The 12323-nt window shown below is 46.1% G+C and overlaps 1 protein-coding gene across 1 annotated transcript; it reads right to left on the bottom strand.

The window, feature by feature from the left end:
- Positions 1 to 7304: 7304 nt before the first annotated feature.
- LOC120974174 (uncharacterized) lies at positions 7305 to 10337 on the bottom strand. The gene is made up of 11 exons (XM_073507387.1): positions 10135 to 10337; positions 9734 to 10048; positions 9500 to 9637; positions 9315 to 9404; positions 9214 to 9239; positions 9084 to 9125; positions 8154 to 8327; positions 8017 to 8081; positions 7862 to 7918; positions 7515 to 7641; positions 7305 to 7378 (listed from the first exon to the last, which is right to left on the bottom strand). Exons 1-11 carry the CDS (start codon positions 10326 to 10328, stop codon positions 7305 to 7307), a joined length of 1302 nt encoding a protein of 433 aa, XP_073363488.1. The 5' UTR covers positions 10329 to 10337.
- Positions 10338 to 12323: the final 1986 nt, after the last annotated feature.

Genomic DNA, 12323 nt, shown 5'->3' with positions numbered 1-12323 from the left:
AAGTTGAGTCAGACTCAATGCCCGACCACTGCAGAAGATAGAGAGAAAATGAAAGTCATTCCCTATGCTTCAGCCATAGGTTCTATCATGTATGCAATGTTGTGTACCAGACTTGATGTGTGCCTTGCTATTAGTTTAGCAGGGAGGTACCAAAGTAATCCAGGAGTGGATCACTGGACAGCGGTCAAGAATATCCTGAAATACCTGAAAAGGACTAAGGATGTGTTTCTCGTTTATGGAGGTGACAAAGAGCTCGTCGTAAATGGTTACATCGATGCAAGCTTTGACACTGACCCGGATGACTCTAAGTCACAAACCGGATACGTATTTATATTGAACGGTGGAGCTGTAAGTTGGTGCAGTTCTAAGCAAAGCGTCATGGCGGGATCTACGTGTGAAGCGGAGTACATAGCTGCTTCGGAAGCAGCAAATGAAGGAGTCTGGATGAAGGAGTTCATATCCGATCTAGGTGTCATACCTAGTGCATCAGGTCCAATGAAAATCTTTTGTGACAATACTGGTGCAATTGCCTTGGAAAAGGAATCCAGATTTCACAAGAGAACCAAGCACATCAAGAGATGCTTCAATTCCATCTGCAATCAAGTCAAGGAGGGAGACATAGAGATTTGCAAGATACATACTATTGGGGAACGTAGCAATAATTCAAAATTTTCCTACGTGTCACCAAGATCAATCTAGGAGATGCTAGCAATGAGAGAGAGGGAGTGCATCTTCATACCCTTGAAGATCGCTAAGCGGAAGCGTTACAAGAACGCGGTTGATGGAGTCATACTCGCGGCGATTCAAATCGCGGAAGATCCGATCTAGCGCCGAACGGACGGCGCCTCCGCGTTCAACACATGTACAGCCCGGGGACGTCTCCTCCTTCTTGATCAAGCAAGGGGAGAGGAGAAGTTGAGGGAGAGCTTCAGCAGCACGACGGTGTGGTGGCAATGGAGCTCGTGGTTCTCCGGCAGAGCTTATCTAAGCACTACGGAGGAGGAGGAGGAGTTGGAGGAGGAGAGGGCTGCGCCAGGGAAGAGGTGCGGCTGCCCTCCCACCCCTCCACTATATATAGGGGCAAGGGGAGAGGGGGAGGCGCCCTAGGGTTTCCCCTAGGGGGCGGCGGCCAAGCAGATTGGATCTCCCTAGGGAAAATCCTAGGGAGACTTGCCCCCCAAGCCAAGCAGGTGGAAGCTTGCCTCCCAAGCCAGGTGGAGGCGCCCCACCTCCCCAAGTAACGTGGGAAAGGGTGTGGGGGGCGCACCACCCCTTAGTGGGCTGGTTTGCCCCTTCCCCTTTGGCCCATGAGGCCCTCCAACACTTGCCGGGGCTCCCGAAACACCTTTCGGTCATGCTGGCCATAGCCTGGTACCCCCGGAACACTTCCGGACTCCAATACCCTTCGTCCAATATATCGATCTTCACCGCCGGACCATTCCGGAACTCCTCGTGATGTCCGGGATCTCATCTGGGACTCCGAACAACCTTCGGTAACCACATACTATTTCCCATAACAACTCTAGCGTCACCGAACCTTAAGTGTGTAGACCCTACGGGTTCGGGAACCATGCAGACATGACCGAGACACCTCTCCGGCCAATAACCAATAGCGGGATCTGGATACCCATATTGGCTCCCACATGTTCAACGATGATCTCATCGGATGAACCACGATGTCGGGGATTCAATCGACCCCGTATTCAATTCCCTTTGTCAATCGGTATTTTACTTGCCCGAGATTCGATCGTCGGTATCCCAATACCTCGTTCAATCACGTTACCGGCAAGTCACTTTACTCGTTCCATAACGCATGATCCCGTGGCTAACTCATTAGTCACATTGAGCTCATTATGATGATGCATTACCGAGTGGGCCCAGAGATACCTCTCCGTCATACGGAGTGACAAATCCCAGTCTCAATTCGTGCCAACCCAACAGACACTTTCGGAGATACCTGTAGTGCACCTTTATAGCCACCCAGTTATGTTGTGACGTTTGGTACACCCAAAGCATTCCTACGGTATCCGGGAGTTGCACAATCTCATGGTCTAAGGAAACGATACTTGACATTAGAAAAGCTCTTAGCAAACGAACTACACGATCTTATGCTATGCTTAGGATTGGGTCTTGTCCATCACATCATTCTCCTAATGATGTGATCCCGTTATCAATGACATCCAATGTCCATGGTCAGGAAACCATAACCATCTATTGATCAACGAGCTAGTCAACTAGAGGCTTACTAGGGACATGTTGTGGTCTATGTATTCACACATGTATTACGGTTTCCAGATAATACAATTATAGCATGAACAATAGACAATTATCATGAACAAGGAAATACAATAATAACCATTTTATTATTGCCTCTAGGGCATATTTCCAACACATACGGATCTAAATGTTGCAGACCCGTTGACTAAGCCTCTCTCACGAGTAAAACATGATCAACACCAAAACTCCATGGGTGTTAAAATCATTAATGTGTAATCTAGATTATAGACTCTAGTGCAAGTGGGAGACTCAAGGAAATATGCCCTAGAGGCAATAATCAAGTTGTTATTTATATTTCCTTATATCATGATATATGTTTATAATTCATGCTAGAATTGTATTAACCGGAAATTTAGTACATGTGTGAATACATAGACAAATAGAGTGTCACTAGTATGCCTCTACTTGACTAGCTCGTTGAATCGAAGATGGCTAAGTTTCCTAGCCATAGACATGAGTTGTCATTTGATTAACGGGATCACATCATTAGAGAATGATGTGATTGACTTGACCCATCCGTTAGCTTAGCACGATGATCATTTAGTTTGTTGCTATTGCTTTCTTCATGACTTATACATGTTCCTATGACTATGAGATTATGCAACTCCCGAATACTGGAGGAACACTTAGTGTGTTATCAAACGTCACAACATAACTGCGTGATTATAAAGATGCTCTACAGGTGTCTCCGATGGTGTTTGTTGAGTTGGCATAGATCAAGATCAGGATTTGTCACTCCGCTTGTCGGAGAGGTATCTCTGGGCCCTCTCAGTAATGCACATCACTATAAGCCTTGCAAGCAATGTGACTAATGAGTTAGTTACGGGATGATGCATTGCGGAACGAGTAAAGAGACTTGCCGGTAACGAGATTGAACTAGGTATTGAGATAACGACGATCGAATCTCGGGCAAGTAACATACCAATGACAAAGGGAACAACGTATGTTGTTATGCGGTTTGACCGATAAAGATCTTCGTAGAATATGTGGGAGCCAATATGAGCATCCAGGTTCCGCTCATGGTTATTAACCGGAGATGAGTCTCGGTCATGTCTACATAGTTCTCGAACCCGTAGGGTCCGCACGCTTAACGTTCGATGATGATCGGTATTATGAGTTTATGTGTTTTGATGTACCGAAGGTAGTTCGGAGTCCCGGATGTGATCACGGACATGACGAGGAGTCTCGAAATAGTCGAGACATAAAGATTGATATATTGGACGATGTTATTCGTACACCGGATGAGTTCCGGGGGTCACCGGATAAATATCAGAGTGACGGGGGGGTTATCGGAACCCCCAGGGGAACTAATGGGCCTCTATGGGCCTTATTGAGAAGAGAGGAAGGGCCAGGAGGGGCTGGCCGCGCCCCCTCCTTGGGTCCGAATTGGACTAGGGGAAGGGGGCGGCGCCCCCCTTTCCTTCCCTTCCCCCTCTTCCTTCCTTCCCCCCTCTCCCTCTTGGTGGATTCCTACTAGGACTTGCAGTCCTAGTAGGATTCCCCTCTTGGGGGCGCGCCCTAATGGGCCGGGCGGCCTCCCCTTGCTCCTTTATATACGGGGGCAGGGGCACCCTAGAACACACAAGTTGACAATTGTCTTAGCCGTGTGCGGTGCTCCCCTCCACAGATTTCCACCTCGGTCATATCGTTGTAGTGCTTAGGCGAAGTCCTGCGTCGGTAACTTCATCATCAACGTCATCACGCCGTCGTGCTTAAGAAACTCTCCCACGGCCTCAGTTGGATCAAGAGTACGAGGGATGTCACCGAGCTGAACGTGTGCAGATCGCGGAGGTGCCGTGCGTTCGGTACTTGATCGGTTGGATCGCGAAGACGTTCGACTACATCAACCGCGTTACTTAACGCTTCCGCTTTCGGTCTACGAGGGTACGTGGACACACTCCCCCGCTCGATGCTATGCATCACATAGATAGATCTTGCGTGATCGTAGGTAAATTTTTTGAAATACTGTGTTCCCCAACATATATGTGGGTCAGGGTGGGCCATTGTGGGTCGAATCCGATGTGGCGGACGCACCCGGGCGCAACCAAGCCTCCTCATATCCGTCCCAGATTCGGGCTAGATATGAGGGGTCTCGGTCAGCCCGGGTCTTTAGATACTATATGAGGTGTCCGTCTGCGTCGCATTTTTTAACCGGTTAGTGACCGGGCCGTCCGCCCGGACTATAGGGGGGTTTGGGGCGCCTGGTTGTAGATGAGCATCTCCAACAACTTTCCTTTCTAAAAAATATACCTGCTATAGTGGAAGTTGGCACAAAAAACACGCTTCAGAGAATCTCTTCTGAAATACTCCCTCCGTTCCTTTATGTAAGGTGTATTATTTTCGACACGGTGACCAAGGCACATAATTATAGACATGTTAGGACGAAATTACCCTTGGAAAATTTATTTGTTAATGGCAAGTAAATCAGTTAGTCAAGGAAAGTATGAGATACATGCAATCGACAGAGATATAGTTTCCTTCTTTTGCTACAAGAAGAGATACAGACAATCAGGAGAGAGATACTTTCCCTTTTTTTTGAAGGGCTAACTAGGGAATTATGAGGAATTAGAAGAAATGCACCTTACATTCTGGAATTTTCTCAAAAAACAAATACACCTTATATAAAGGAACGGAGGGAGTATATAATAATTTGTGGGTACAAAAAATAATTGATGGTCACCTGAAAAGCACTCCGTTTTCCATTATATAATGGACCCTCTTACCTGGTGAATGTTAGGAGGAACTAGCATTTCGAACGATTTCACTGGAAGTTTTAGTTGTGAGAGGATGACAACTTCTTCGTAACAACATGACAGTTTCTTTAGAAGAAGACATTTTTTTTGTTTAAAACTGCCACTGATGATGCAACTAAAACTGCTAGGAAAACACTATCAAAATTCAATCCCCACCGCTCGCAGGCTCGAGGCTCCGGCGAGTTTCTCCCGAGAGGGGTGGGACGATGACGAACCAGCCGAATTAGTTTTGAGATCCGAGTCCTCGGCTCCTCCCGACAGGCTAGCCTTTCGATCATCCGATACCTGACACGTAGGCGGTTGGTCTTCTTTCATGTAGAGATCTCTCATCAAAGTTGGGGAGAGAGAGCGCGGGGCTCTGGAGTTAACTCTAGCTTATCATGCCTTGACTCTCGATGGAGTGAATATCTACAAAACCCACAAACACATAAAAGTTCGGAGTTCATGTGAACAAGAAGTTTGAAAAATATCACAAAAGATATCCACCACTTCACACCAAGGTTCAAATATTGCTGGTTCCGCATTTCATTATGACCAAGTGTTGACCTTAACCGTTTCGTGCGCCGGCATAAAAGCAATCATTACAACTAGCATTGATGCATCATTGCTCAAGTTTGTACACTACAGAAAGTTTTAAATTATCAAGCCGTCATATCCGAGGCAGAGACACTTTCGAATAAGATGAGTGGCAAGGCGACAATCACTAGTCCTAGCCAGGTCTTTTCTCCACTCTCTATCGCATCTGGTACCACAGCTCAATGTTGGCTGAACTACGAAAAAAAGTAAGTTAGCGCCATTTTGTAACAATTACGTGAGTGCGTGACATTATGACAACTAGAGCTTGGATTTCTAATAACAAAACTGCAGGACTTGTTGAGAAAAAGGATGAGACATAAAATTAACTTCTGGTTAGTGTGCCATAAGTTTCCCTAATAATTCACCCTCTGTCCACTAATGTATGACGTTTTGGCACTTCAATTAGTACCATTAAAAAATGTCAAGCTTCACGCCAATATATAATTCCAAAATTAGTCAATCCAAAGACAAATCTATAATGGAAAAAGTAAGGACAAAACAAACAATGATTTCAAGTGCAGAAAGTAAAGGCATCCACAAAAAGGAGGCAAAGCAGCCTCATAAAAATTGTATTCATAGAACTTCTGCAACAAATGTAAAAATTTGTTATTGTTCTTCAGAAGACCTGAATCCCTTGGATCACAACCGTTTTCATAGCAGTATGAGCAGATGGAGTTTCAACAAGTTATGAAAACGGTTGTGATCCAAGGGATTCAGTTAACTTACCAGCATTTGTGCCAGATGTGATCCAAGGGATTCTAAAAGGCTGTGAGACTGCCGCACCTGTGAAGAGTTAGAAATTATGCTATAATCCCTTGATTAGTTCATTTGGTGTTCTCTAACACTGAACCATTCTAGGGTTCAACGAATTTAAAATACTTCACCTGATTTTGCAACTGATGAGCACGAAGAACAACTAGGCTGACCTGTGCAAGTTGGAGCACCTGAAATGAATTTTCCAGTAAGAAACGATGACATGTAGGAGGGCAGGCCTGGCGCAGTGGTGAAGTCCTCCCCACTTGTGCCAAGAGGTCCTGGATTCGAACCAGCCTCTCTGCATTGCACTTTGGAGGGGTAAGACTAGGTTCCTATAATCCCTCCCCAGACCCCACCTTGTGTGGGAGCTTCTATGCACTGGGTCTGTCCTTTTTTAAACGATGACATGTAGACAATAACTACGATCCAACTTCCAACTAATTTACCTTCATTTGTCACTGATGAGCTCCCAGTGTTTTTAGCAGGATTTGTCACGGTCCCAGATATGGCCTGCAGAAGTGGAGTACCAGAAGCAGCTGCAACCAGTTCATTAGATTTGGCATCAGGTGGGCACTTAAAAATGCAACAAACAACACGAGGCACAGTAAGTAGTGCATATACAAGAATTAGTTCAGCAGTTAGGCATTTCACTAACACATTTGGACTTTTCTAAAGAAATATTATGATTTCATATATAAACTCAGTTGAGCAGTTAGAATTTCAGGTATCAATATGTGCAGATGCAGTTTCTACAAGTTATGAAAACGGTTGTGATCCAAGGGATTCAGTTAACTTACCAGCTTTTGTGCCAGATGTGATCCAAGGGATGCTAAAAGGCTGTGAGACTGCCGCACCTGTTACGAGTTACAAATTATGTTTATAATCCCTTGGTTAGTTCATTTGGTGTTCTCTAACACTGAACCATTCTAGGGTTCAACGAATTTAAAACACTTCACCTGATTTTGCAACTGATGAGCATGAAGAACAACTAGGCTGATCTGTGCAAGTTGGAGCACCTGAAACGAAATTTGCAGTAAGAAAACGATGACATGTACTCCCTCCGTTCCTAAATATAAATCTTTTTAGAGATATCAATATAGACTACATATGGCGTAAAATGAGTGACTATGATCCAACTTCCTACTAATTTACCTTCATTTGTCACTGATGAGGTTCCAGTGTTTTCAGCAGGATTTGTCAGGGTCCCAGATATCGCCTGCAGAAGTGGAGTACCAGAAGCAGCTGCAACCAGTTCGTTAGAAGTGGCATCAGATGGGCACTTAAAAATGCAACAAACAACACGAAGCACAGTAAGTAGTGTATCTACAAGAATTAGTTGAGCATTTAGGCATTTCCCTAGCACGTTTGGACTTTTCTAAAGAATTATGATTTCATATATAACTCAGTTGAGCAGTTAGAAATTCAGCTATCAATATGTGCAGATGGAGTTTCTACAAGTTATGGAAACGGTTGTGATCCAACGGATTCAGTTAACTTACCAGCATTTGTGCCAGATTTGATCCAAGGGATTCTAAAATGCTGTAAGACTGCCACACCTGTGAAAGAGTTAGAAAATATGCTTATAATCCCTTGATTATTTCATTTGGTGTTCTTTAACAGTGAATCATTCTAGGGTTCAACGAATTTAAAATACTTCACCTGATTTTAGAACCGATGAGCACGAAGGACAACTAGCCTGATCTGTGCAAGTTGGAGCACCTGAAACGAATTTTGCAGTAAGAAACAATGACATGTAGAGAATAATTATGATCCAACTTCCAACTAATTTACCTTCATTTGTCACTGATGAGGTCCCAGTGTTTTTAGCAGGATTTGTCACGGTCCCAGATATGGCCTGCAGAAGTGGAGTACCAGAAGCAGCTGCAACCAGTTCGTTAGAAGTGGCATCAGGTGGGCACTTAAAAATGCAACGAACAACACGAAGCACAGTAATAAGTAGTGCATCTACAAGAATTAGTTGAGCATTTAGGCGTTTCACTAGCACATTTGGACTTTTCTAAAGAATTATGATTTCATATGTTAACTCAGTTGAGCAGTTGGAAATGACAGCAGGTTCCCTGCATTGATGACGTGCAAAGAACAACGTCCAGCTTGCATCGGAGTGCTGTTATGAATTATCATGCCGATGTGTATATATAACGTGCATAACATGTGAGCAACCAACAGAAGAATAACGGAATACTAAACTTAGGAGGTGTTTGGCAAACAATGAGCTTAGGAACAAAAAAATCGAGGGATGAGCTGAACAAAATATAGCGTGGGACTACATGGTGCATGAGCCACTTCAATGAAATACTAAGTATAAAGCTAGCCTAGCACAATACAAAAGCAACAATGGTAAAATCTGTGCAATAAAACCGGAGAGGTTGTAACAATGATGAATAAGAAAATTAACAAGAAAAATACAAGGCGTCAAAGTCAGATGAGTTAGCTCAGTTTTGCACAGTGTAATCTAAGGGTAAGACAACGTTGAATAAATTAAATTACCTTCATTTGGATTTGATTGAAGATGCTGCTCTTGACGGAGCTCCGGAATTTTACCGGCTATTAAACATCCCTCTAAATATTATCAAGTAAGTTTTATCAGCACACAGGAACTTGCATAGCCAAAGAGATGTCCACAAACAAAGCAACAGCAGAAAATACTTATCACATATTTTGTTTACAAGCTGGAATTAGATGGTCAGAGACTTGTTTTACCAATAAGATCTGCCACCCGGCTGATTGCATTGTCGGGCAATCCTGCAATTCAATACATAGCAAACATTAACTGCCACACATATGCGGAGGTTAGCAGAGGGATGTTGCTTTTATGCCAAGATGTTCATACCATAAAGTGGGCTTGAAGATGGCAGGCTGCAAGAATCAAGGAAAATGTGTGAATGCCAAGTGAAAACTACATCTGATGATAATTAATCAAATTGTAAATACCTCCTCCTCCTGTTGAGATAGCCCTTGGCAATGGCCACCGGCTTTGGCCGCAGGAATTGTTGCCTCCGGTGGCGCCTTGGACGAAGGGGGCTAGCAAATTAAACATGTAGGGGTTGATCAGATTGACATGCAGTTGATACTCGAACAGTAAAAGATTGGATGAATGAATGGATACAGGAACCCACCCGATGGGAAGCAAGTCCTGCGCGAGACCCCGGCCACCGGGTAATTGCAACTTGCGTCTCAACTCAGGAGTCTCAAGAGCCCAGTCATCGGCAATCAACGATGCCTTCTCCCTCACCAGTTTCCAGTCCAGGGACGCCCTACAAAGACAGGATTCATCTGAGGCTCGATAATGACAAGTAGAGCAGTGACTCGAAATATTCATCGGAGTACGCATTAGGCAGTACGTAACATACGTAAATTGCGGTGAGTGGAGCGTGTATTGGAGGATGGAGTTGAGCTTGACGTTGCGGCAGCTAAGGTTCGTCAGGAAGTGAAGGTCGCGGCGTACGGAGTCGTTGACGAAGCCGCCCGCTGAGCACGCGGCGACGTTGGCCAGAGACCAGAGCGTGTGGAGGAATAAGAGAAGGGAACGGGTCTCGACGCCCCGGTCGTCGGCCGGCGGCAGGAAGCGGTTTATGTACTTGACGGCTTCTCTCCACTGGCCCCAGACCACCAGCTGCCGCAGATGCAGCCTGCTCATCTGCTGCACATCCGACTCATGCACGACGCTGCATCGCATACACGGCAGGGGGCGCGTTAGCCTAGCGGCAAGGAGACGAGCAAAGTGGGACGGCGGGCGGGCGGGGGTGCGTACCTGTCGTAGGCGGTGTCGAAGCCCTGGAGCCAGAGGTAGGTGAGGAGCCGCCGGTTACGGAGCTGCCTCACGCAGGGATAGTCCTCGAGCTTGCCGCTGCCGAGGCCTATGATCTCCATCGGCTTGCCGCTGCCGGGGTCCAGGATCTTCTTCGGCCCGCCGCTGCCGGGGTCCATGATCTCCCTCCGCCCCATTGCGCTGGATGCAGCACGGAGCCTCGCTAGGGTTTGGCCGATTTGGGGGAAAACGCGAGGATTCGATTTGGGGAACAATCAGGGCCTATGAAGGGGCGGTATGCGAGACCCAGGCATTTCCTTCCCCAACCGGGGCCTCTCCCCCTCCCTCCCGGTGCCCGGTGCCCGCTCGCTCTACCGGGACAACTTCCCGCTCCCGCTCCCAGTCCCACTCAAGAGTCAAGACGGGCCCACTGCCTGGACAACCTTTCTTCTGGCCGAAGCTCCACTGCCGACGATATTTTCTTGTTATTAAGGCCATCGTCATTTTTTAAGGCCATCGTGGGTAGCTTCACTAGTTTCGAACCAAAATTATATCCTTCATGAGATTGCTAGCTAGACATCTATCCAATAAAACGAAATTTTATTATAATAACAATAATTAGCTAGCACATACTCCCTCCATCCAGTGTAAAGTGTACATATAGAAATTTTAGGACAAATTATGAAATGAAGTAAAAAAATGCATCGGAAAGGTGCAACCCGTCATCTTTCTCCTCTTTAATTACCTAACCACCAATGAGCTAGATGCATGTAGAAATTAAGAAGACCATGTGTAGAATGTTATTATCTTGGTTACCGTGTGACGAGATAGAAACATTTTTTTTCTACTTTAAAGTGTATTGAAAAAATAGAAGTACATTCTTTTATGAACAAATTTTAAAGCCAAATATACACTCCTCATCAGACGGAAGGAGTACACCGCTTAGCTAGCGGAACAAAATCAATGTGTAAAAGTGACCTTCCCTATTGACGCTGTCATGTCCACCCACCCCGCAAGAAAATGTTATCGCGCGTCCTTCCATCTTGTTTGCCCGGTACAGAAGTTGGTGACATTTAGAAGTCAGACTTGACCTCCACTTGATGAAAACCCAAAGAATTGGCGAGGTTCAAGTCATCCCGTATGGAACAAGCTTCATTAGTCGTCACATCTGCAGCGCAATGCACAGATCTTTTTCGCAAATACGCAAAGCTTGCATATGAGCGTTCATTCTACGATAGAAGGAGAAGAAGCAAAGTATATGTCAAGGCTACATCACATCACACATACACTAGCATGTGCGCACATGATGGCCGAGCATGAGAGGGAGGGGTGCTCATCCCCACCTACATCTAAACCTCGGGAATGGTGTTACCTATCCTGGTGGTGCCGGCTTTGGCCCAACATCTCCCGTCTTCATGGATGAATTGCATCACGTAGTTGACGGAGGGGCGAGAATGATCGAAAATGTATGCATTGCGGTGCTTCCACAGATACCACTCTGTGACGATAACGATGAAGGAGAGACCTCGACGGTGGGAGTCAGGAGCGTGGGAACACGAGTACGCACACCAGTCGGTGAAGGAAGCCGTGGGCTGTCGGGGGAGTTGTGGACTGCCACCATGAAAGGACTTCGTGCCAAACCAGCCATGAAAGCGGGTCCTCTTCAGCTTTCCACCGGCGGACCTAGAGGGCGGCTCTGAGCCGGAAGCTATCCAACCCCTCTCGCTCCTCGTCTTGACCATCAGCGGCGAAGGGACAGGAACAACGAAAAACTATGTGGCGACGTGACAGAGGGTTCGAGATGAGCAAGGGCGGGAGCTAGAATGAGGTAGGGTTTTGAAACCCTCGGTTTCCCTCTCCTTATAAACGTCCGGACTCGAGGCGCTGTCCACCTACAGCGGAAAGGGCTAGTTTTCCCGCCTTGGGAGAGTTTTTTCTCTATTTTCTCCTTTTTTGCAGAAGATAGAGGCGACAATTACGGTTGGTCCCCTTTTTTAAGACTGATGATGCGATCATCAACGGTGTTGGCTTGGTGTCAAAACTAAAGGCCGCCTGATCCTTCTAGTGAGTTGGACTCGGAGGTTATCTGGGCTCTCAAGGGACGCGCAATGAAGGAGCCCGCCGGAGGTATTGCGACCCTCACTGCGACATTCGCCATGCTCGAGGGCTACTGACGGGGTCCTGTACCAGGG

The sequence above is a fragment of the Aegilops tauschii genome, chromosome 2, assembly GCF_002575655.3.
Source record: "Aegilops tauschii subsp. strangulata cultivar AL8/78 chromosome 2, Aet v6.0, whole genome shotgun sequence".
Lineage (NCBI taxonomy): Eukaryota > Viridiplantae > Streptophyta > Magnoliopsida > Poales > Poaceae > Aegilops > Aegilops tauschii.
Note: the sequence above shows the minus strand (reverse complement) of the source record. Positions and strands in the feature narration are given on the sequence as shown.